We start from the raw sequence: 22275 nt of genomic DNA on the forward strand, positions 1-22275 counted from the left end.
CTCTGGGTTCACAGGTGCCCCTCCCCAGGGCCTCCCACCCCGTCGCAGCCACATGCTTCTCACTGTCCACCACAGCCGGGGCCCACGAGGGCAGGCGCTGCGGTCTGGTCTCTCTGGTCCCCACTGCCCCGGACAGGGCTCCTCACCTGCAGGGAAGGGCCTGGGTGCTGGCCAGCCGTGGGCAGCTGCTCACTGTAGGGGGGCTCACCCTTCTTCTCAGGAACCCCTGGGGCCCCCTGACCTGCCGGGTCCTGCTGGAGTCACCACTCCTCTGGCCTGGGCTGGCTTTCCTCTCCAGCCCCAAGACCCTCTGCTCCCCTTGATCACCTCCAGATCCCCCTCTTCTATGGTCCTCACGGCGTCCTCAGCCCCCACTCCTGCCGCCCCACCACGTCCTCCCCTGCGGCCTCCCCGCCCCCCACAGGCCCCTGCCTCACCCCCCCACTACTACTAAATCGCTTTCCCTTTCCCGCAAAAGCTACATTCAAGGATCAACAGAAACAACTCTTGCCTGCCCACCCTCCCCCCGCCTCCCCTGAGATGCTGGGCCAGCGAGGTCACCCACTGGCCTCAGTTTCCCCATCTGTCAGGTGGAGGGGGCAGCAGCGCGTGCCCCACCTGAGAGCTGCTGTGCGGCCCCCTCACCCCTAACACCCCCCCAGTCCTCATCTGCTCCTCCGCCCCCGGCCCTCCCTTTACCCCGCCATGACCCGCCTTCTGCACACAGACCGCCACTCCCGCCCCACTCTCCCCCTTCCAGATGGCAGCCAGGGGGGTGCCTCTTCCCCACAGCAGCCGCACCCTAGCTGGGCCACAAGCACTGGCCACAGCCCCGTCCTCAGCCCCAGGGGACCCTGACCTCGGGGTCGCCGGCACCTCTTGTAGATGCCCTGAGTCTTCTCCACGACCAGCTCAGCCAGGACGAGCCGCCTGCCCCCGTGTGCGACATCTAGACACCCCAGCTGGGGACCAGACAGATGGACGGCCGGCCCTAGCAGTGCATGAACCCACAACTGGTTTAATGACAACGACGCATTTCACAAGAAACAAGGCTCGCTCTGCACCAGGCGCCCCCGTCCGCTGCCCGTGCAGTTAGCCCCATGCAGACTCCCGCCCGCTGTCCCAACTCCCAGGCGCGGGTCCGCCAGGCGGGGGTCCGCCAGGCCGGGGGGGCACAGTGTCACAGGCACAGCCAGCTCCTGGGCTCCAGCAACTGCGCAAGGCGAGCGTGTGGCCGAGTCAGGACTGTTTTCTTAAAAAAACACTCAAACAAAAATAACTTGACCAATCAAAATACACACATCTATGTACACTGTCCCTCGTCCGTCCCGCGGCAGGCAGGTGCGGGGCTGGGGCTGGGGAGGCGGGCTCCCACCGCCCCCCTGCTTCAGGCAGGTTCAGCTCATCGGGAGGGTAAGCGCTGTCCCCCCCAGTGGGTAGGGGGTGAGCCACTGCTCCTTCCCCTCCAGCCTGAAACTTGGCTGGGACCAACCTACAAGAACACAAACAAATCCAAAGAAAAGTCACAAGTACATATATACATGTGCACACACATGTCCAGTAGAGGGGGGCACAAGGCCACTGGGACCCGGAGGGGCTCTGCTGGACTCCCCCCAGCCTGTCCACTCCATCAGCACCCCGTGATCCAGGAGGGGAGGAGGAGGGGGAGCACTGCTACTCCTGCCCCCGGCCACATGCAGGCCCTCCCTTCCTCCCTCTTGGTCTCCTGGTCTGGAGATGAGGCAGGAGGGGATGGGCTCACGTGCAGCTGGGGACAGAGCAGTGGGTTGGGGGAAGCTCAGGAAGTTTCTGGAGGGACCTCTGGGTGCCTCCTCCCCTGGCTGCCCCACGGCAATGGCACAGGACAGGACCCAGTGGGGTGGCCTGGGGTAGGGGAAGGGGCTGGGGGGGAGGGGCCACATGCCCTTAGGACCCGGCCCTTAGGGTCGATTCTGCCCTTGGGTCACCCTGCCCAGCTGCCCAGCAAGCCACAAGCACCTGAGTCCTGCTTGGGGATAAAACAGGGCCGTGACCCCCGTTAGTAACAAGGACAGTGCGGGGTCAGGGTAAGCACAACACAGAGAGCGGGCCTGTCTCATTTTCCGCAGACAACAAGTCCATCTCGAGATGACCTCCTTCGGCCTGGACACTGCCCGGGGCCCGCTCCTGACGGGGCGCCGTGCCCCCGAGGAAGTCAGCGGCGTGGCTGCCGGGGCAAGGGCGGCGGGACTGGCCACAGAGAAACCTATCAGGTGGCTCTGTCCCTCTGATCCATGGGCCGATCTCAGCCGTCTGCCCAGCCCCATCTGAGCGGCCTGGCGTCCAGCTGTCTGTCCCGTAGGCGTGAGTGGTGATGGCGGTGGTGACGGTGAGCACGTGCTTCTGGGAAGAGCATGCAGCCCCGACGATGAAGTGGCGGACGCAGACGGAAGCAGGCTGGGTCCCAGGAGGCGTCCATCGTGCTCCGAGCAGAGCAGCCAGACAGATGGTCCCTGCTGGGGCCCGGCCACGTCCCCGCCCCAAACACCGGCTGCCAGGGTTCACAATCAGGCTTTAATGAGAATCTTCAGGATCTCTCCAGGCCCGACTCCCCACCCGCCCCGGCTGTCTCCTCTAGGGACCGCGTGCTGGGGAGGGGAGGGTCCATGCACGCCGATGAGAGGTGGGACTCTTCTGACCCAGACGGTGAGGCCCGAGGCTTTACCGGATCCTGGTGAAGAGGTTGAGGACTGACACGGACTCCTGCAGGGCACACAGGAGGGACTGCTGAGCCCGCAGCCCCTGGGCGACCTCCCAGTAACCGCGGGCCGCTCGGCCAGGCCGTCAGGGCGCCGGGGAAGGAACTCCTGCCTGGAGGGCATGCGAGGCTTCGGGCCAGGGGAGCCTGTGAGCACCTTCCCCAGCACCCCGAGGCGGGGGGTGGGGGAGCCAGGCTCTGAGCGCCTTGTGCCACGCGGCTGGGGCTGTGCGGCGACGCGGAGCAGAGACAGAGGGGACGTGGGCGTCCCAGAGGAGACTCCCGGGGAGACCAGAGCCGACGGGGTAAATGCGCTGGTTGGGTGATTGGGGGAGGGGAGCCCCCAGGACAGGCTGAGGGACGCACGCGGGGGAACATGTGGCTCTGATACCGACCCACTTTACCTTTGTCGAACGGGTTTTGCTAAAGACGTTCCAGAACCTCAGCGTTTCGTCCCCAGCACCAGTGACTATGGCCTCTCCATCAGGGGACATGGCCTGCGGAAGGGAGGAGACAGACCCCCCTTGGCCTTATGCCCTGCAGGCAGCCCTACTTGGACAGGGCTGCCGGAATGCAGCCAGGGGCGGGGGACAGGCCCCAGCGAGGCCACACGACAGAGCCGCGGTTAGAGCACCCTGGTCAAAACACAAGGCCGCCCCCCACCCGCTGCAAGGAGAGAGAGTCTGTTCTGTAAAATCAGACAAATGGTAAGTGGGTTTTAAGCACAAAACATTTTCTTCTGAAAAGAAAAAAAATAGCACATCTGCAGACAGGAGGGGTCCTTCGTCCAGAGCACATGGCGATCTGGTGAAACGTTCAGAGATCAGCCGAGGGCTCAGACCTGGGTTACCTAGCGAGATTTCTTTCTGTGTGTGTCCAAAAACAGAAGAGTGGAGGAAGGGTAGGGATTCGGGAAAGCAGACTCCGGGTGGTGGGACAACCTGACCGTGCAGACAGGAGCCCATCCTGCTGTCCAGGCCTGGAGGCTGCCCGGGCAGGGGGACGCGGAGGCAGGGGCTGCACAGGGGCACAGGACAGTGGTGTTCTCCCAGACCCCGGGGGGGCAGACTCACCAGGTACAAGACCCTGTAGGAATGCCCGGTCAGCTTTGCCACCTGGGTCAGGGACGGGTACTTCCAGACCAGGATCTGGTTCTGCGAGTAGCCGTGTGTGCTCACCTGGGGGGTGGAAAGAGCGCTGTCGGAACTCAGGCCCCCCTTCTGTGGCCCTGGGGCTCAGACGCAAGTGGTCCGATGCACCCACCCAGGAACCATCTTGGGCTCGCTGGGCAAGGCGCGGAGGCCACAGGTGACCACCCTCGCTCCCTGCGAACCTGTCTGGTGCTCCCCCCACCTCCCGCCTGCAACACCTGGGCTTGTCTGCCCCCAGCTCCTCACAGAGAGCCTCTGAAGGCTTTCTAGCAACGAGGGGGAGGCGCGCACGGCCCCACAGGCCCCGCCCAGGCCCGCACTCACCAGCTCGTTGGCGTGCTTGGACCAGGCGAGGTTGCACACCTGGGAGCCCGTGTCGATGCACTGCAGAGGCTGCCCTGTGAGCGTGTTCCAGAAGCGGATGCAGCGGTCGGCCGTGCCACCGCCGGACGCCAGCAGCCCGTGCTGGTGTGGGGACCAGGCGATGGCCTTCACGGCCGCCAGATGCTCTGTGTACTGCTGCACAGGGCTCAGGCTTGAGTGGTTCCAGACCAGCAGCTGCGGGGGCAGCGACTATGAGACCCCCCGAGCTCCTCACAGCCCCCCCACCCCGGACAGCACCCGCATCGCCCTTGCCCTGTGACGGAAGGGACGGCCCGAGGCCGGGGTGGCGGGGGCCCTGGGGCGCCTACCTTGTTGTCGTTGCCCCCCGAGGCGAGGAGCTGGTGGTCCGTGGACCACTTGAGCCCACACACCTCCTGCCGGTGGCCCTGCAGCCGCCGCTCCGACTGCAGGGGCGGGGTCCGGATGTCCCTCTGCAGGATCATGCGGTCCCGGCTCCCAGAAGAGAGCTGGTCAGCATTCCAGGCCAGCGCCCCTGGAGGCCAGGCAGAGGGCAAGGGAGGCTGAGTCCTGGCCACCCCCACCCCCCGAGATCACACCTGCCCCCTGGGGCCCAGGTGGCTCCTCACCGACACGTGCCGTGTGGCCTTCCAGCATGGACAGCTTCTTCCCTGCAGCCGCATCCCAGATCTGCACAAAGCCCTTGTGCGTGCCCACGGCCACGAGGTTCCCCTAGAACGAATCACACGGGGGAGGGAGTGGGCATCAGGCCCAGGCGCAGGGCCCTCTGACTGGCCACCCTGGCTCTCTTCTCCCTCCTCGCTGCAGGGCGTCGCGCACCGAACCCAGACTGAGCTCTGGTGAGAAGCATCCCACTTCTCTGCGAGCTCCTTTGGGCCAAGAGGATATCCCTCCTTGGAACCCTCTGGGAAAATGGGTCACACAGACACTCTAGCTGACACACTGAACATCTGTGTGCTTCCACAGGGTGGGGGGGGCGCAGTCCGCAGGGGACCAAGTCTGAGGAGCCCCATCACTGTAACCCAGGCTGGGGACAGGCAGGGGTGCTGAGGCCACTCCTGCAGCTTAGACGAGCGACCTCCAGGCTGGGGTCTGAAGCCCCCTCAGCACTGGGCAGGGCCCCCACCAGTGAGACCGGGTCAGATGGCCCCAGTGCCAGCCCTGCCCAGCTGGGGGACGGGCCCCGGGTACTGACCCGTTCAGACCAGCCCACAGATGTCACCGAGTCCCCTTCCACTGAGAGGTCGCAGAGCCGGGTCACCTGGGGAGATGGGAAGCAGGCGGTGTGAGCCACGTGCTGCCCGCCGGGCCTCCGAGGCCCTGCCCATCTGTTCATCCCTCCGTCCGCCCCCCAACCACCGTTCACTCGCTCGGGAACACCCCAGGCCCGCGCGCACTGTGGTCAGTGCTGAGACCCGGGGCAATGTGGCCGGGGTGCTCAGGAGGCTGCACGCTGGGGGGGCACACAACAGCACGGGGACGACAGACTGCACAGAGCCTGGGGGGGTGACCAGGGCACCATGCTGCAGGCGGAGGCCACAGACTGCCATGTGCTGAGGGGTGGCCCTTTCTCTGAGGCGGCTTCAGCCTCCTCTGGAACCCACTTGCCTTTGGTTTTATTCCCGAAAACAGCCCACCTCAAAGAGCAGTGGGTTCCTGCCCTGCAGGCCCTGAACCCCAGCAGTGACTCCAAGAGCTTTACTACTGCGGGAGGTGTGAGGACCACCACCACGGACGCGGCCCTCAGGCGGTCCCCAGGCTGCGCTGGGCCTAGACCCCACCCCTCTTGGGCTGACACGGAGGAACTGGGGAGGCTGCGGCCCCCCGCAGGGAGGGGCAGGCCTGGGGGCACGCGGCCGGTGCTGCCTGGACCCCGGGGACTGGCTCAGTCCTGCCTGCCCCCCACCCCCAGCGCACGCTCGCTCAGGGGCGCCACCTGGCTGGTGCAGGCGCTCCACAGGTACACGCAGGTCCCCAGCCCCACGCTAAGCACGTTGAGGGACGACCAGTCCACCAGGTTCAGGTAGAAGTCGTCCTGCAGCTCTGGTGCGTCCAGGACCTTGAAGGGGATCTTGGAGATCTTACGGGTAGGCTTCCGTGGCGACCGCAGGAGCTTCTGACTGCAGGGAGGAGAGCCACCTCGTGATCTCCTCTCCTCCTCTGCAGCCCAGCAGCACTAGGCTCCCCCGCCCCGCCTTCTGCCCCCCACGTGATCCCAAAGCTATGGGTGACCCAGTGGCCACCAACCTCCCTGAGCTCTGACAGCCACACAATGCCTCTGCCCGGCACCTCCTCTGGGGAGCCATCCCTGACTCCCCTGTCTGGGCCCAAGGCCACTGAGCCTGCAGTGCGTCCCCAGGGAGGCCCCCTGAGCCACCCCTGCCCCTCTGAGCACAGTTCTTGGACCAACCTTGGCTCCCAAGCACCGCCTGGCTGCCTGTCCTGCCCTGTCCCAGCCCCCACAGGCTCAGACTCACCTTTTGTTGCTGACAGGGGACAAGGAGTAGGGAGATACATCGTTGCCGTCGTCAGGGCTGGAGCGCTTGGTGCTGAGGGAATACTGGAGGCAGGGGAGGGGGACACCTGCTGAGCGGAGCCCCGGCCGAGCTCAGGGACCTCCCGCCCGAAGCCCTGGTGTCCCCGCGCTGCCGGAGGCTGGGCAGGAGGGCAGGGTGTGCACCGAACCCGGGATGAGCTTCGGTGAGCAGCATTCAGAGAAGCCAACCAGGCCTCGGGCCTGAGGTGTCGTCTGGACAGTGACTTGCCCGTGTCGGCCTCCCCGCTGCCCCCATGGCCACGAGCCCCCTTGGCCATCTCTCAGGAGACCCAAGCCAGGCTCCTTCCAACACTGCGCGGTGGCTGCCCCGAGGCTCAGGACCGTGAACTTGGCACCTGGCCCAGCACTGCCTTCGTGGCAGCAGGAGAGCAAAGCCTTGGTTCGAGGCGTGGGGTTAAGCGGCTCCCAGGGTGAGCACGGGAGGGCAAGTGGGGAGCCGGGCCTGCTGGCTCACCGTGAACAGGCCCTTCTTCTCAGGCGTGGAAGGCTGCAGCCTGCGGTCCTCTGTCTGAGGGTCCTGCACCTTCTCAATGCCGGCTCCCAGCAGCTCGTTCTTCAGCAAGGCGGAGTAGGCCAGGCCGTCTGCAGGCAGGGGGCTCCATGAGGCCAGGCAGGGGCAGGGGGCCGGGATGCGGGGGGGTGGGGGTGGGGGGGCCTGACTCCTGACCTTTGCCGTTGTCTGAGGTGGCGTCCTTGGCTTTCCGGTTTTGGCTGGGAGACTTCTCATTCTCCTGTGGGAGAGGGGGGCAAAGGAGGCGGGGCCAGCTGGAGCTAGCTCCCGGCCCACCGGCCCACCGGCCCCCCGGCCCTGGCCCGGCCCCGCCGCCCTCTGGGCAGCCCCTCACATTGATCCTGTGGAAATTCACGCTCCAGTTGGCCCCGGCTCTGGAGGGGATGAAGCGGTCTCCATGCTTGCTGGGGGAGGACACGGGAGAGTTGGCGGGCGTCAGGGTTCGCCGCATCTCTGCCACCTGCAAGGACAGAGGGGCTGGGCTGGTGCCGCGGAGCCCTCAGTGTGCAGGGCCGAGGCCAGCTTCCCCTCTCAGACCCTGAGGCCAGGCCTGGCCTGCCTCCCTGCACTCGGCCTCTGGCCGCTGACCCAGGGGATCGAGTTTAGAAATCCGGGTGGCAGAGGTGAGACGGTGAGTGAGCCACGTGCTCGGTCTGGCCTCCCTGCTCCGGGAGGCCGGACACTGGCGAGCGGCAGAGGGCGCAGTACAGACCGAAGACCCTGGTCCCTGTGTGCAGAGAGCTGCCGCCCCGTCAGCCCCATCTCCATCAGGCAAGGACGGTCCCCCGTGCAACCGCAAGTCACTCACCAGAACTGGGGAGTGGACGCGGGGGCACGGTTCCCAGCAAACCAGCCCACCCCCCTCGACTGTCCCAGAAATGCCCCTTTTTCTATAAGGGATCTGCAGTGGATTGAACTGTGTCTTCCAAAAAGACACGTTGAAGTTCTAATCCCCGAGCACCTGGGACGTGACCTTATTCAGACACACAGTCTTTGCAGGTGTCCTCCGGGTAAGAGGAGGCCACGCTGGAGTGGGATGGGCCACAAATCCACACCCCGTGTCCTTCTAAGAGTCAGAGATGCCGACATGCACAGAGAAGGGGACACGAAGACAAGGCAGAGACGGGAGTGGTGGCTCTGAAACCAAGGACTGCCGGCCACACCAGGAGCTGGGGGAGGCAGGAGGGGCTCCCCCAAAAGGCCCCCCAGAAGTAGCGTGGCCCTGAGACACCACGGGCGGAGGCCTCGACTGCCCAGCGCAGAGCTCAGAGAGCATGGAGCGGAGCAGTGAGCACAGCCTGTGACCGGTCAGGAGCCCGTGACACAGGCAGCATGGCTGAGAGGGGTGGGGTACAGGAAACAGGCACCCCCAAATGCTGCTGGCTCCCAGCAGATAAGGACCAGGCCACCTCATGCCACCATCACACCTCTGCCCGGTGAGACCAGCCCCACAGCTCTGAACCCCAGCTCGGAGACATTGGGCCCTTCACCTCCCTCTCTGGAAACTGAGAGCAGCTCACCTCCCCTGCCCCCCTCCTCAGTCCTGAGTGCGGCCCCACGGGGACAGGGGTCTGGAAGCTGACGGCCCATGTGGGCTCCCTGGCGTGTGGCTGTGCCTCTCACCTGCCCTGCGCCCCATCCTCTGCAGGCTGGAGCCCAGCGGCTCACTGCAGTCCCCACCCCAGCCCCCGCGTGGAGCCAGGACAGTGCCAGTGGGGGTGGGGTCCAGGTACTCACGCAGGGCATCGTGTTCTCGTTCTGAACAACGATCTGCCGGAGGAGGCGCCGCTCATAGTCCTGGTCCATGGCGACGCAGGGCAGGCCCAGCCCGCCGGCCAACGTCAGCCGGCCAAGGTCAGCCTGGGGCAGGAAGGGCAGGAGAGGTCAGCACCAGTAGGCAGCAGCCCCCTCCACTGCCTGGTGACCCCAGGGAACTCCATGGTGATGGCCAGGCCCCTCACCACGTGTAGGACCTCCCTCCCGGGAACCAGGGTGAGGGAAGCCACAGCGGGATGTGACGGGGAGGACTGGGGAGAGACCAGGGCTCCCCCTGGCCTTTATCCCGGTTAGTGCAAGTCTCTCATTTATTCCTGGACCATGAAGCTCGCCCTAGGACCATCCCTCCAACCCATGCACCCCATCATGTTGCCTTCCTGCTTCAGATCCTGAGGCCACAAACTGCCCCCCAAACCACATCCAGCCCTGAGATTGGGGGGGCTGAACAAGGGCTGAAGTGGTCCCAGCATGGGTTCCTCCAAGTGGGGAAGCCTCTGTGTCCTAAAGCAAGAACGGGGCCATAGTCCTCACCCTGCAGGACCGTGTGTGCAAGCGGGTGGGGTTCAACAGCACCCCTTTGTAGAGCTCAAACCCACCCCCCCACTGCGCTCAACCCAGCTCAGAAGGCTTCTCTAAAAGGAGTGAGAAGAGGGGAGGCAGCAGAAGAACGTTCTACAAGGAGGAGCACATGCAGCAAGAAAGGGCTGAGCACTGTCCAGCACGAGGGGGAGCGAGCGGCCACCTCGGAGAGAACGATGCTCTTCACCGCAGGGTTGACACCGGGCCCAGAGCCAGGGGCTGCTTGCAGAAACCAACGGGAAACGTCTGCCAGCCATGCCTCCCCTTGGAGGTACCGCAGAGCCTCTGGAGGCTGAAGCAAGAGTTTGGGGGACAGAGCCTGGCACAGGGGGTGCTCAGAGGACTGCAGCTTCCCAAAGAGCACCTGCTCTCACCCCAGACCCCCCGCACGCTCACAGTCACCGTCCCTCTGCTACTCTGGCTGGAGCCCAGGGCCAGGACAGGAAAATATCAACAAACTGAAAAGCAAAAGCTGGCCAAAAATTAAAAGTTTACGAATTCTGAGGTGTAGCACCCTGGAGAAGTCAACGCTTGGCTTAAAAAAAAAATTACAATAAGAGACACGTAACAGAAACTGTAGCATCGTAACCATTTTCAGTGCACAGCTCAGCTCAGCGGCATGAAGCCCACTCACGCTGTTCTGCGAACACCCTCAGCATCCGGCTCCAGAACTTTCTCATCCTCTCGAACTGAGACTCTGTCCCCAGGAAGCACCAACTCCCCACCCCATCCCCACGAGCTCCTCGCCACACACACGCACCCACGTGACCCAGGAATTCCACTTCTAGGTATGTGCCCTGGAGAAAGGAAGGCAGACCCACACCGAGACTAGTACTCTCATGTCCTGACTAGCGTTATTCGTAACAGCCAAAGACAGAGACTCCCAAGTGTCTCCCCACAGATGAAGGATAAACACAGTGCGGTCCATCCACACACTGAAATGTGATTCAGCCTTAAAAAGAAAAGATATTCTGACACCTGCTCCAACATGGATGCACCTGGAAGACACCGCGCTCGGCGAGAGAAGCCAGACGAGGGACACATCCTGCGCGATCCCACTTGTAGGGGCTCCCCAGAGGGTCCCGTGCACAGAGACAGAGAGTAGACCAGAAAGAACGTCTGCCCTTTCAAACAAAGACACCTGAGGACGCCTCGGTGGCTCAGTTAAGTGTCTGCCTTCGGCTCAGGTCATGATCCTGGGGTCGCAGATCAAGCCCCGCATCGGGCTCCCTGCTCAGCGGGGAGTCCGCTTCTCCCTCTCCTTCCCCCCCTCCCTCTGCTTGTGCTCTCTCTCAGATAAGTAAACTCTTCAAATAAAGACACCCAAGGAAAGTACTAGCTTTGTGGCACCCGGGAGGGAGCAGACCTGGGGGAACACCACTCACACCTCTCCAGCTGTGGCCACACGAGGAGATATTCAGGCCAACCTGCCTAAGTCCTACTTTCAACATCCCCAAATGGCCTCTCTGATGGGTTCCTGGGCCTGCGGCGGGCAGACCGGATACAGCACGTGGCTGAAGGACCAGCGTGAGCCTGCTGAGTTCTTGACCCTCACCTGCGACGGGGGGACATGGAGGGCTGGCCTGGTGTGGTCCAGCCCAAAGCCAAGCCAGGTGGATTAGACTCACAGGAACAGGAGCACGGCCCCTAGTCACCACTGGGCGTTCCACACCACGTTCCGTTACCACGTTAGTGGGCGCTCCCAGTGCGCGGCCGCACACGCACATGAATGCGTGACGGCTGAGCCGGGGGCAGCAACACCCCAGGGTCACATGGGGGCACGGACAGGGGCTCTCGCCCACAGGCCCGACGTCCGTGCCCACCTGCCCCCAGGGGCCTCCCTCCACTGGGCCTGGGGTTCCTCTGAGCTCCCCCAGCCCTGTCGTCCCCACGGGGCCACACAGCGGGCCTCCTGCTTTGTGAGTGAAGTGGGGTTGAGGCCCTCCGTCTGGGGTAAACCTGTGGGAGCAGCAATCCCCTTCTTGGCCATAGCCCCCCACCTTGCATGTACCCTGTGTGCCCTGGCAGAGGTCCCCAGACCGGTTCAGCCCATTTGTCACAGAGTGGAGTCCAGAAGTGGGGGATGGCTGTGACCCTCAAGCCTCCCTCACTTCTCTGGGGGTGAGGCTCCTTCCCCAGCCTCTCCTTCCTGTCCAGTTCCAAGTCCACCTACTGGCCTGCCCCAGGATAAACCCCAACGTGTATCCTCACCACAGGGACCACTCCTGGGGCAGCATGGCCATGAGTTTCTGTCCAGGCTGGAAATGCCCATTCAGAAGACATGGTGTTTCCCAAGGGGGAGCCTAGGCCACATGCAAACGGGGGCTGAGTTCCAGGAGGCCAGCGTCCACTTCGAGGACCGAGAATCCCCAGTGGGATTTTTGGCAGGGAAGAAGAAGGGACACATGGCTCCATTCTGGTCAGTTCTACCATCAGTGGGTACTCTACCAGAGTTGGGCCAGGCAGCTGCCCCCTCCAACCTTGCAGACAAGGAAACAAGGACCAGAGAAGCAGCTAACATCCCTCTGCCAACCGTGTGTGGAGTCAACCCTGGCCGGCCCTGGCTGGAGCCTTGTCCGCCACCCACCAGACACAGAGCCCTGAGGGGGGCCAGGTGAAGGCCATGCCCAGTCCATATGCTCAGCGGATGCCCCTCCCCTGCTCTCCCCCAGTAGGGCTGCTCAGGGCCGGTGGGGCTCTGGGTGCGAGGGAACGAGGGGTTTCAGCACCGGGAATGGTCACACTGTGGGCTACGGGGGTCTAAACCTCTCAGCCCAGGCAAGCTCGCTTCCAGTGAAAAACAGAGCCCCCCATTCACAGAGCAAGGCCACCATGCTTATGTCCCCAGGTGACTCCCTGTGAGGCCGGCAGGGTTGATCTGTCACATGGACAGCAAGTCCCAAGAGAAACGAAAAGCGTCCACAAGACAAGACAAACCACAAACGGTTTTATTTAAAAAGACGACACAAGCGGGAAAAATACCTGCCAGCCTTGGGAGATACCGAAGCGGTGAAGGGTGTGAGCATGGCATTCCTGAGAGCAACGTGCACCCTGGCTGGCAGCCGGAGGGTGGCAGGTCCCCAGCCCCGAGCTTCCAGGCAGCTGACACAGCCCGGCCGCCCAGGCCAACGCAGAAGGCAGGCACGCGCGCTCCTTGGCAGGAGCTGAGACCCGACTTCCAAGGAAGGCAATTTGGCAGCTGCTTTCCAAATTTAAAACGCACATCCTTTCTGATGCGGTGTCTCTACTTCCAAGAATTCGCCCGTAATAGTTGTGTGTGCAATATCACGTGGACAAGGACGCTGTCTGCAGGCTGCATGTGGGAGCGGAAGGCGAGGGCTGACGTGGTGGCGTGAGGCTCCTGTCCCCACTAGGGCACAGGGCAGTGGGAGGGCAGGGTCAGGGAGCCCCACGCACGTGAGTGCAGCTCCGTGCCAACAAGCTACTTCCGGAGGGCGGGGGAAGAACCCAGTAGCACAGGTCAGCTCAGGGGAGAGGAACTGGGGGTGGGGGACAACAGGACAGGAAGGAGCCTTGCTTCCCCGGGCGTGTCCGTTTGCACTTCTTGGACTCTGAGGCCCCGGCTCAGGGGTGGAGCATGGCTGGCAGGGCACCCAACATTCGGCCGGCTGCACCGCACACTTGAGAACTTCCTAATAAAGTATCTGCGAGCCTGCGGTGACTCTTCTGTCAGCGAGCAGTCCGGAGCACGGGCCGTCCACAGGCCGAGCCCGAGACAGAGCCGGGAGGGCAGCAGTGAGCGCCCCCCGAGCTCCCCCAGCTGGCAGGGGAGGCTGGTGTCCAGGTCAGGTGAGTGGGGGCCAGAGCCCTCGGCCACTCGCTGCCACTGTCCCCTCCATTGGGTACTGTCCCTGGGGGACTTGCCCACCCACCAAGCCAACCCTTAAGAAGGGGGTCTCCTCTTCCCCCCAACGTGGCCCCCAGGATGAAGAGCCAGGAGACCCACCTCAGGCCACTGTCCCAGACAAGCTTCCAACCTCCAAGCCCGCTCTTCTGGGAGACAGGCAGCAGCCCCGTCACCTCACAGGACAACAGTGAGGTTCCCTCACAGCGAAAGCTGGGGTCTGCACGGGTCAGGGGTCGCCCAAGCACCAGGGCTGCCCTCCCGTACACTGGCCGTGCTCCGCTCCTCACTCACCCCGGGCCCAGAGCTCTCTGAGAGCAAGCCGATCCCCACCAGCAGTCATGGAGCAGGGCCCAGCCTTCTCTGCAGCTCCCCGCTAGCCCGACCTCACCCAACCAGCCCCACGGTGCGCTGCTCACATGGTTTCCACCCACCGAGCACTCGGCAGAGACGGCCCACTCTAGGTAGGACCCGGTGGTTCTCGCTGGGGCCATCCTGCCCCCCAGGGGACACGGGGCGGTGTCTGGGGACTTGTGTGGTTGTCACGACTGGGGTGCTCCTGGCACTGAGGGGTGGGGGCCGGGGCTGCTGCTCAGCCACCTCCCCCCAAGAGTGGTCCGGCCAGAATGTTCACAGTGCTGAGGGACAGAGACACTCTGGGACCAGGCCAGGAAGGCTAGCTGATGAGGGAGACGACAAAACACGTGGGCTGGCCTGGTGGGAGCAAGGACCGAGGACACAGCACACAGCGCCTCCAAACATCTCCCAGCCTCCTGGAGTGGGGGGCGGCCGCGGGGGGCGCACAGCAAGGGCGGCGGCATGGAGATGCAACAGTCTCCCCTCCAGGCCTGGGGGCAGCACAGCGCACCCACATCTCCTCCCAAGTTCATGCTGGGCCCCGGGGCCCCCAAGACGGAGCACTCTGCTTCCAGAAGCGCTCACCAAATTTCAAGTCCTCCAAGGTCCTGCTCATCTCGAAAAACCGGTCCCTCCTGGTTTAGATGTTGTAAGGCTCTTCAGCAAAAACCAAAGGAATGAAACAGCCCCCACAACAGGGCTTTCGTGACTCGGTGTTTTGAGGGTGACGCCGGTCTGGATGTGGCTACCTATGAAATTATTTACACCAGAGGCTCTCCCCGTTGTGACGACCACAGATGTCCTTGACACCACCCAGCGTCCCCCAGCAAAACTGTCCTGGGTGAGGGTAACTCCGGCTTCTGTGGGGGAAGCCGTATCTGCCAACAGGTAGAGGTCAGGTGGCACTTGCTACCACCCACCTGCCCCATCCCGTGTGGGCCCAGGGTCCTAGGTGAGCAGGATACTGCTCCTGGCCCCGGGGGACAATGACAGCAGCGGGCCAGTGTAGCTCCAGGTCCTGTACTTAATTCTGCCCCCAGGTGCAATGCTCCCTCCCTTTCACAAAGGAGGAACCTGCTGGGATCCTCCCCAGGAAATGGAGCCCCAGCACCCACGCTCACCCTCCTGCCCACGGCTGCTCACATCACGACGCTCCCCCAGGTGGGAGGGTCCCCAGGCCCAGCACCGGAGCGAAGGCCTGCTCTGGAGTGGGGCGTCCCATCACATGTGAATATCCGCTGGTTGGTTCTTGCGGGAACCATCCACCGATTAGGAATATGCTGGTAAATGGCTGGGGGCTCCCTGGGAACTGTCACCAAGGGGCACAGCCCTTCGCGAGGCCCCTGACATCTCCAGAGACGCATGCACCCGTGGGAGAGATCCATAGGCGGAGGCTCCAGGAGACCCCGGTGTAGCTCCTGGCGCTCCCAGACTACCTGACTAGCAGCCCTTTCCTCCTGCCAAGATGAGAGCATCCTGCCGGGCACCCAGGGGCTGGTCGTATTCTTCTCAGCCTTTCTCTAAAAGGCTGGGGAAGTACCACATGAGGAAGACCCAACTAGAAAAAGGGGGAGTTGTCCAATGTTCCGCTCACATGCAAGCCTCTGGCTTCGCTGCTTCTGCCTCAGCTCAGGCAGGCTTGGAACCAGCCCTCACAGCTCCTTCCCCCACCACCGGTCAACCCAAACACCACGCTGTCCTAGAAAGGTCTATCAGAGAACGAGCGGGGGGGCTGGCTCCAGAGAAGGACACACCTGGCTTTGAGTCCCAGCCTCCATTCCTACTGGCCCAGTAGCTCTGGGCAAGCAACTTCTCTCCGACCTGGGTTAACGGGAGAACACCACCTACGGTGCTACGAAAGTGGGCGGGACTTCTGTGAAGCAGCTAGCGAAGGGCCTGACCCAGAGGAGATGCTAGGAAGGGGTGGCTGATCCCCCCGGCTCGGGGACAGGTGCACAACAGCCTCCAGATGGGCCTGCTTCCTGCTCCTCCATCCGCAGCGTGTGTGGGCCGTGTGGCAGGGGAGGCGCCCTGGCGGCCACAGCGGTAGGCTGGGGGCCAGGTGGAGCCCCTTCTCCTCCCTCACCGCAGCGCCCCCCCACCCCCCCACCCCAGAGGAGGGAAGACTGCAGTCAGTAAAAGACGTGGGGCTGGTGGTGGGAGGCCTGGCCGTGGTCTCCAGACATCGACTAGAACTTAGGCTCCTGGGCTCTGAAAGGGACTTCTGAACAGGGAGGCCCCACCCAGCAGAGGGAACCCGATGAGCTAGTGGTCCATTGCCTCTCACTACAGCAAAAGACAAGGCCCAAAAGAGCTGGAATCAAAAAGGACCGCGCCTGACACAGGACAGGGAGACAACGTGCCTCCCCTCCGGGGCTGATGTGAATCAGCATGAGGGTCAAGTTAGTTCTGGGGAGGCCCGGAGGTCGGGGCCCCCGAGGAGCACGTTCCAGCATGCGTGCAGTCACTCAGCTAAGGCTGACTCCCCACTCGCTCTGTGCAGACAGGCCCTGGGGCTCACCAAGGAGTCCTGGCCTGCCCCAGGCTGGCAGTCTAGAGGACACGGCTTTCTGGACCAAAGGCTCTCCCTTTCCAGCCTGTGACGACGGCCCGACAGACACTGCGGCTCCCCAGGCAGGCACTGCTGCACGAAGCCCCAGAAGTGTGCCCAAGGCGAGGCCGCTCGCCTCCCACCCCTGGGCGCTGCAAGACGCCCGTCCTCAGTGTGACGGGGTGAGACATCCAGCCCACGAGGCCGTCAGGGTCCGCAGCAGCCCAGAGCACGCAAACCCCTACGCAAAGGAAGGATGACTTGGCAACAGCACCCAAACGATTTATGCTCACGTACGTGTTTGCAGCTGTGGTTTATGTCAGAGAGCCAGATCTCAAGGCTGGACGGGCCTTAAAGGGGTTCGGAGTGAGCGACTGGGGTGCTCCTGGCACTGAGGGGTGGGGGCCGGGGTACAATGGTATCTGCTTGCACACCTGCAGGGACAGGGAGCTCACCCTCTCACAGGCAGCCTTGAGCATCAGAAAGTGCTTCCTCAATATGTCTCGCCATGGATCCCACTTCTGGGTCCCAGGTAGGGGCAGAAGGAAAACCCTAAAACCTAGTACATTTAGGGCAAGGACCCCCAACCCCATCTGCTGGCACTGGTGACACCGGGGCCACGTCATTCTCTGTGGGGGGCCGTCACGGGCATGGCAGGGGGTTGAACAGCATTCCTGGCCCCCACCCACTCGATGCCAGAACACCCCCCTGTGACAACCATAAATATCCCCAGACATTGCCCCCAGTGGAGAACCCCTGGTTTACAGGAATTCTCAGGGGGAAGAGTGGTTTCCCTCAGGCTCAGGAGACCAGCGCTGACCTTTCTCTTACTGTTCAGCCTTCCGTAAGTGCAGACAGACAAGCTCCGCGCAGCAGTCTGCCCCTGCCCTTGCTCCCTCATCCTCCCCCGATGCCACCTTCGACCCAGCCCGCCTCTGCTTACTCCTTATTGTAGGGCACTGCGCAAATACAGCCTGATGCATCCCGCACAAACCGGTGGTTCCCTCCTCTGGACAGAGCATGTGCAAAAAGGCACAGGGATCTGGAAGGAGCGGTTGCTGCCCTAGGGAACTGCACAGAGGTTCGGGGAGGCTGGGTGAGGCCGTGCCGGGGGCAGGAAGAGGGAAAAGTAAGGCCAGCCAGAAGAGCAGTCTCCCGGGCGGCGTCCCCGGGCTGGTGGCAAGGGGGGTGGGGCAGCACGGGGAGCGGGGAGCGGCAGGAGCTGTGCCTCTGTGCACTGAAGGCGGCCTCACGCGCAGACCGGGCAGAGCACTGGGGAGCGGGGGGAGCAGGACCATGCCTGCCGGTCCAGGTGAGGAAGCAGGCGGTCCCGAGAGGCCGGGTGCGGGAAAGGTTCAAGGAAAGAGTGACCTCTTCTGGGCTAACTCAACACAGGTGCCTGCAGGACGCCCAGATGCCGACTGGCACTGGCCACGTGGGCCTGGAGTTCTGGAGCCAGCCTCGGGCAGCAGCAGCAAACGAGGACAGGAAGCGAAGTGTGCCCGCCAAGAAAGTGTGCCGAGAGCAGAGAAGCATCGGAGTTCAGATCAAAAACAAGGGTCACCACACAGGAACCTGCACTCAACGGTTTGCAGCGGCTCTCGTCCCAACAGGCAAAAGGTGGACACAGTCCAAGCGTCCACCCACCACGCAGCACATCACTCGGCCTCGGATGGGCCAGGCGCCCACACGCGCGGCCCCGGGGACGGACCCTGAGCCCTCGACGCTCAGGGAGGGAACCAGACACGGAAGGCCACACGGGGTGTGAGTCCACGTGGGTGACACGTCCAGAACAGGCTCATCCTGATAGAAAATGGGGCAGTGGTTGCCGGGGCTGGGGAGGGCAGAGGACTGATGGGTAAAGGCAAAGAGGTTTGTTCGGATGAGAATGTTCTGGAATTAATGGGATACATGCAAAAGCTGGAAACCACTGAACTGTATACTTTAAATCACTAAATCACATGGCATGGGAATTCTTCTGAATAGATCTGTTAACAACAAAAATTCAGCAAATAATGAAAAGGAGACTCGCTGCTCGCTGACGGGAAGGTGTAGGAAGCCAGGAAGTGAGTGGAGTCCACAGTCCACTTTCGGGGGTCGAGGACTAAGCCACTCGAGGCTGCGGGGCCGAGCCGTGTGCTCCTGTCCCAATCTCAGGTAAGGGAGCCACAGTAGGAGAAAGCAGTCACTTGCCAAGGACACAAGGATGCATGGCGGTTGGGGGCACGAATGTCCCCTGTCTGGAACGTCAATGCCACACGAGGAGGAGCCCTGACTGTGTGCGAGCCGCAGGATGCGCCCGGCTCCAACCGCCCACCGCCTGCAGCCACTCCGCATGCCCCAAATCTTGGGCAGGTGCAGTGAGAGCTGGCCAGGGCAGTGACGAGTGGACCTGACAAGGGGGAGGCTGCTGGGGCCTGTGATGGATCAGAAACTGGACGGCGGGAAGCTTCTAGGCAGAAGAGGGGCGGCCTACTATTCCCTCCCTCGCTCTGAAGGCCATCAGCTCCCTGTGCCAACTCCCGGAATGGGCCAAACATACCCTACCCTCTGGCTGTCCCCGCCCTTTAGCACCCACTCAAGCCAGGGTTCTTGAGCTCCAGTCTTACGGGGCGCAGAGTCCCTGCCCTCACAGGGCTCTTGGACTGAACTCCAGTCCCAGATCTTCCCCCTCGGCACTGCTGATATTTGGGGCCATCCTGAGCACTGGGCGGAGGGGTGGGGCAGCAGCATCCCTGACCCCACCCACTCGATGCCAGGAGCACCCCCAGGCGTGATCACCACAGACACCCCCAGACAGCACCAATGTCTTCAGTGGAGAACCTCTGCTCTAGAACAGAATTACAACGGTAATGCCATTTCGCTGGTTCCTAAAGACCGAGTCCCTTGATCCTGACACCTGACATGAGTCTCCAGGATCGGCCCTCCAAACAGAACCATTTGGGATCCTCACCCTGCTGCTCAGTGTTACCAAGCAAAAGGTCCCCATGACCAACCCCACTCTGGTCCCCAAATCCGCCAGGCCAGAGGCCCCAACAAACAGCGCTGGGAGATTTCCTGCTGAAAGAGAGGGCCTCGTGTGAGAATGGAGGCAGACTGGCTTCTGAAGACTCATCGCCTCCCCATCTGCTTCCAGGCACTTCTCCCCCAGCCCCAAACTGCCACTGCCACCGGCTGGGCCACGGGGTCTGAGATTTCCCCGGGGAAAGAGTCACGGGGCCCAAATGGCCAGCACAGCTAGCTCCCCGGACACTGCCCACCACCCAGCAAAGCAACTGTCCTTTGAGCCAAGAGCTGTCCAAGGGCCAGAAGCCTGGTTTTCAGAGGGGGAGAGCCCATAATCCTCAAGAAAACCCTCCTGGAGCAACGGAACCCTGTTCACTCGGAACGTGGCCCGTAACAACCACACGCCTGCGTGCACTCTGGGGCTCAGAAGGCACGCCGGTCTAGTCGCTTCTGTTGAAACAGAAGGGCCCATGACCTCACAGGCCAAGATGGCCCATGAGAAATTCTGCACGAACAACAGCCTCGGATGCGTTCTAGCGCACAATGCACCATGCTGGGGACTGTCCCCAGGAGACCTCCTCAGCCTCTAGTGTGCAAATCCCCTCCCCCTCCAGGAGAGACCACCCAACCTCCTTCATTTCAAAGACCTTCTCACCTGTCCCCAATCTGGGGTAAGGGGAACAGCTGGGTATGTTGAGATGGATTGTTTTTCTTTTGGTAAATCCTCCCCATCTAAAGTACAGTAAGAAGCTGGGGGGGGACAGAGGGTGCGGTGTAGCCTCCCAGAGGGGGGCATGAGGTCATCACTCTGTGAACTGGAGTGGGGTGGGGGGCTAGCGCCCAGCATGACAGGCACCTGAATGAGGGGAGGATTTCCAGGGGAAAAGGAAACAGGTCTGGGCTAGACAGCTGCACAGCGGAGGGTCTCCGCTTTGGGCTGGGGGAGGTCTAGGCAGTGCAGGACCAGTGGGTGGGGTCTGCAGTTTTTAGTGCGGGAACGCGGCTGTGATGGGAAGAAGCATCCCACACCTGGGGCTCCCGGCGGTGGGGCGGGTGCTCACAGGAACAGGCAGGATGTTCCGGGCTGGGAGGGTGGCTGGGCAGAGACAGGTCGTCTCAGACTTTGGTGGGGTCAGGGCCCACACGGAGAGCTTGACACGGGCTGGACGGCAGCTGAAAGGGTCAAGCTGGGAGGCTGGGGGCGCAGGAGGCAGTGGGGCCGGGAGCGCGGGGGTCATGTGCACTCAAACGGCAGTGCCTGAGTGCCTCTGGGCGCCAGGAGCCCCGCGGGGCGCCCAGACAGGGTCTCCGCACCTCCGTCCACTTGTTTCGGGGGCCACAAAGCGGCGGGAGGGGACCTGGTTCGACCGGCTGTGTCGTGACAGCCACGGGGGGCAGCCTCGATCCGGGCAGGGCCTGAGCGGGGATGGTCCGATTTGGAAGAGGCGGGCTCGAGAGGCCAGAGATGAAGAGCCCTTCTGGGGGACAGCTCCGCCCCGCTTATAAGCGGACCTCGGACGCGAGCTGCGGGGGGAGGGCTCGGGCTGCAGGTGGCTCGGGCTGGGGCGCGCATGCAGGGCCGGGTTTGGGGCGTGAAGACGGGAGTGACATGCGGAGGTCACCCGGGCCTAGCTCGGCACGGGGGGCGGCGTTCAGGGGGGATGGCCGGCTCCCGGAGGACCCGAGCGTGGGGGCCGCCGGCTCGGTGTCGGGGCGGAGGGCGCGGAGGCCCGGGGTAGGCCCGCGCCGCCGTCGGGCCCTGCCCGGCTCGGGGGGAGGGGGGTCGCGGCTCGGGCCCGGGGGGCGGGTCCCCACACCCCGGCCGCCTCACCTGGCTCGCTCCGGTCGCCCGCTGGCTCCGCCGACCCCGCCTCTCCCGGCGCCGCGCCGCGCCGGCCACTGCCGCCCGCAGCTCCACTGGTCCTGCCGCGGCCGCCGCCGACGGGACCCCGGCCTCCGCGCTCCTTAATATGGCGGCGGTCGCTGTTCCGCGGCCTCCCGGAGCCCTCCTCCGCCGCGCGCGCTCCCGCGGCCGGCCACGCCCCCGCGCCGGCGCGCTGCGTGCGGCCGCCCCGCCACGCCACGCCCCCTCGCGCCCGGGCCTCTCGCCGGGCCCCGCCCCGACCCGCCCACCCTGCACGACTGCGCCTGCGCGCGTCGGGCATCTCGGGAGGACGTGACGTAGCTGGTGATTCGAATCAATACAGGAAGCGCGGCGCCACGCGTTGCCATGGGCGACCGAGGCCGGCGGGATCTCCCGGGCCCCGAGAGCCCAGCTGCGTGGGATATGCGGGAATGGCTCTGCTCAGTTTAGGACGCGGTTCTTAGTAGGGGACAGTCGCAGAGCCGGGCACTCAAGGGCAGACAGACCCACGCCCCATGAGGGCAGGCACACTGCGTGATAAGCGCAGATGGGCTCGACAACAGGTGCATGTCTGGGCCGGGCCGACCCCACTGCCTGCGGCAGCCCCTTCGTTCAGTCGACCAGCATTTACTGCGCTCCTACCCAGTGCTCGTCCAGGCCCTGCAAGCAGGGCCCAGATCCTAATCATCTCTGCCCACCCCCCACCCCCTAAATGGGCAGAGGATCCAGACATTTTCCAAAAGAAAAGAGATGACTGGCCGAGAAGCTCACGAAAAGTCGCTCACCACCATTACTCATCAGGGAAATGCAAGTCACAACCAGTGAGCTCCCACTTCACTCCTGCCAGGGCGGCTACGAGAAAAGAACAGAACAGGAAACGGAACCAGGAACGTGTTGGTGAAGATGCGGAGCAACTGAGCCCCCTACGTTGCTGGTGGGATGGAAAATGGGGCCGCCA

The 22275-nt window shown here is 63.5% G+C and overlaps 1 protein-coding gene across 3 annotated transcripts; it reads right to left on the reverse strand.

The window, feature by feature from the left end:
* Positions 1-998: 998 nt before the first annotated feature.
* FZR1 (fizzy and cell division cycle 20 related 1) lies at positions 999-21472 on the reverse strand. Of its 3 annotated transcripts, none has more exons than XM_078057508.1 (14): positions 21285-21472; positions 9057-9179; positions 7654-7723; positions 7476-7539; positions 7263-7390; positions 6729-6811; positions 6188-6371; positions 5447-5512; positions 4860-4962; positions 4581-4765; positions 4213-4446; positions 3811-3915; positions 3133-3234; positions 999-2742 (listed from the first exon to the last, which is right to left on the reverse strand). In XM_078057508.1, the coding sequence occupies exons 2-14, from the start codon at positions 9110-9112 to the stop codon at positions 2701-2703; spliced, it is 1422 nt and encodes a 473-aa protein (XP_077913634.1). In that variant the 5' UTR covers positions 9113-9179; positions 21285-21472; the 3' UTR covers positions 999-2700. The 3 variants fall into 3 exon arrangements, with proteins under 3 accessions (XP_077913634.1, XP_035971987.1, XP_035971986.1); XM_036116094.2 differs by having other exon boundaries at positions 7654-7779; positions 21285-21471; XM_036116093.2 differs by lacking the exon at positions 21285-21472 and having other exon boundaries at positions 3142-3234; positions 7654-7779.
* Positions 21473-22275: the final 803 nt, after the last annotated feature.

The sequence above is a fragment of the Halichoerus grypus genome, chromosome 1 (assembly GCF_964656455.1).
Source record: "Halichoerus grypus chromosome 1, mHalGry1.hap1.1, whole genome shotgun sequence".
NCBI lineage: Eukaryota > Metazoa > Chordata > Mammalia > Carnivora > Phocidae > Halichoerus > Halichoerus grypus.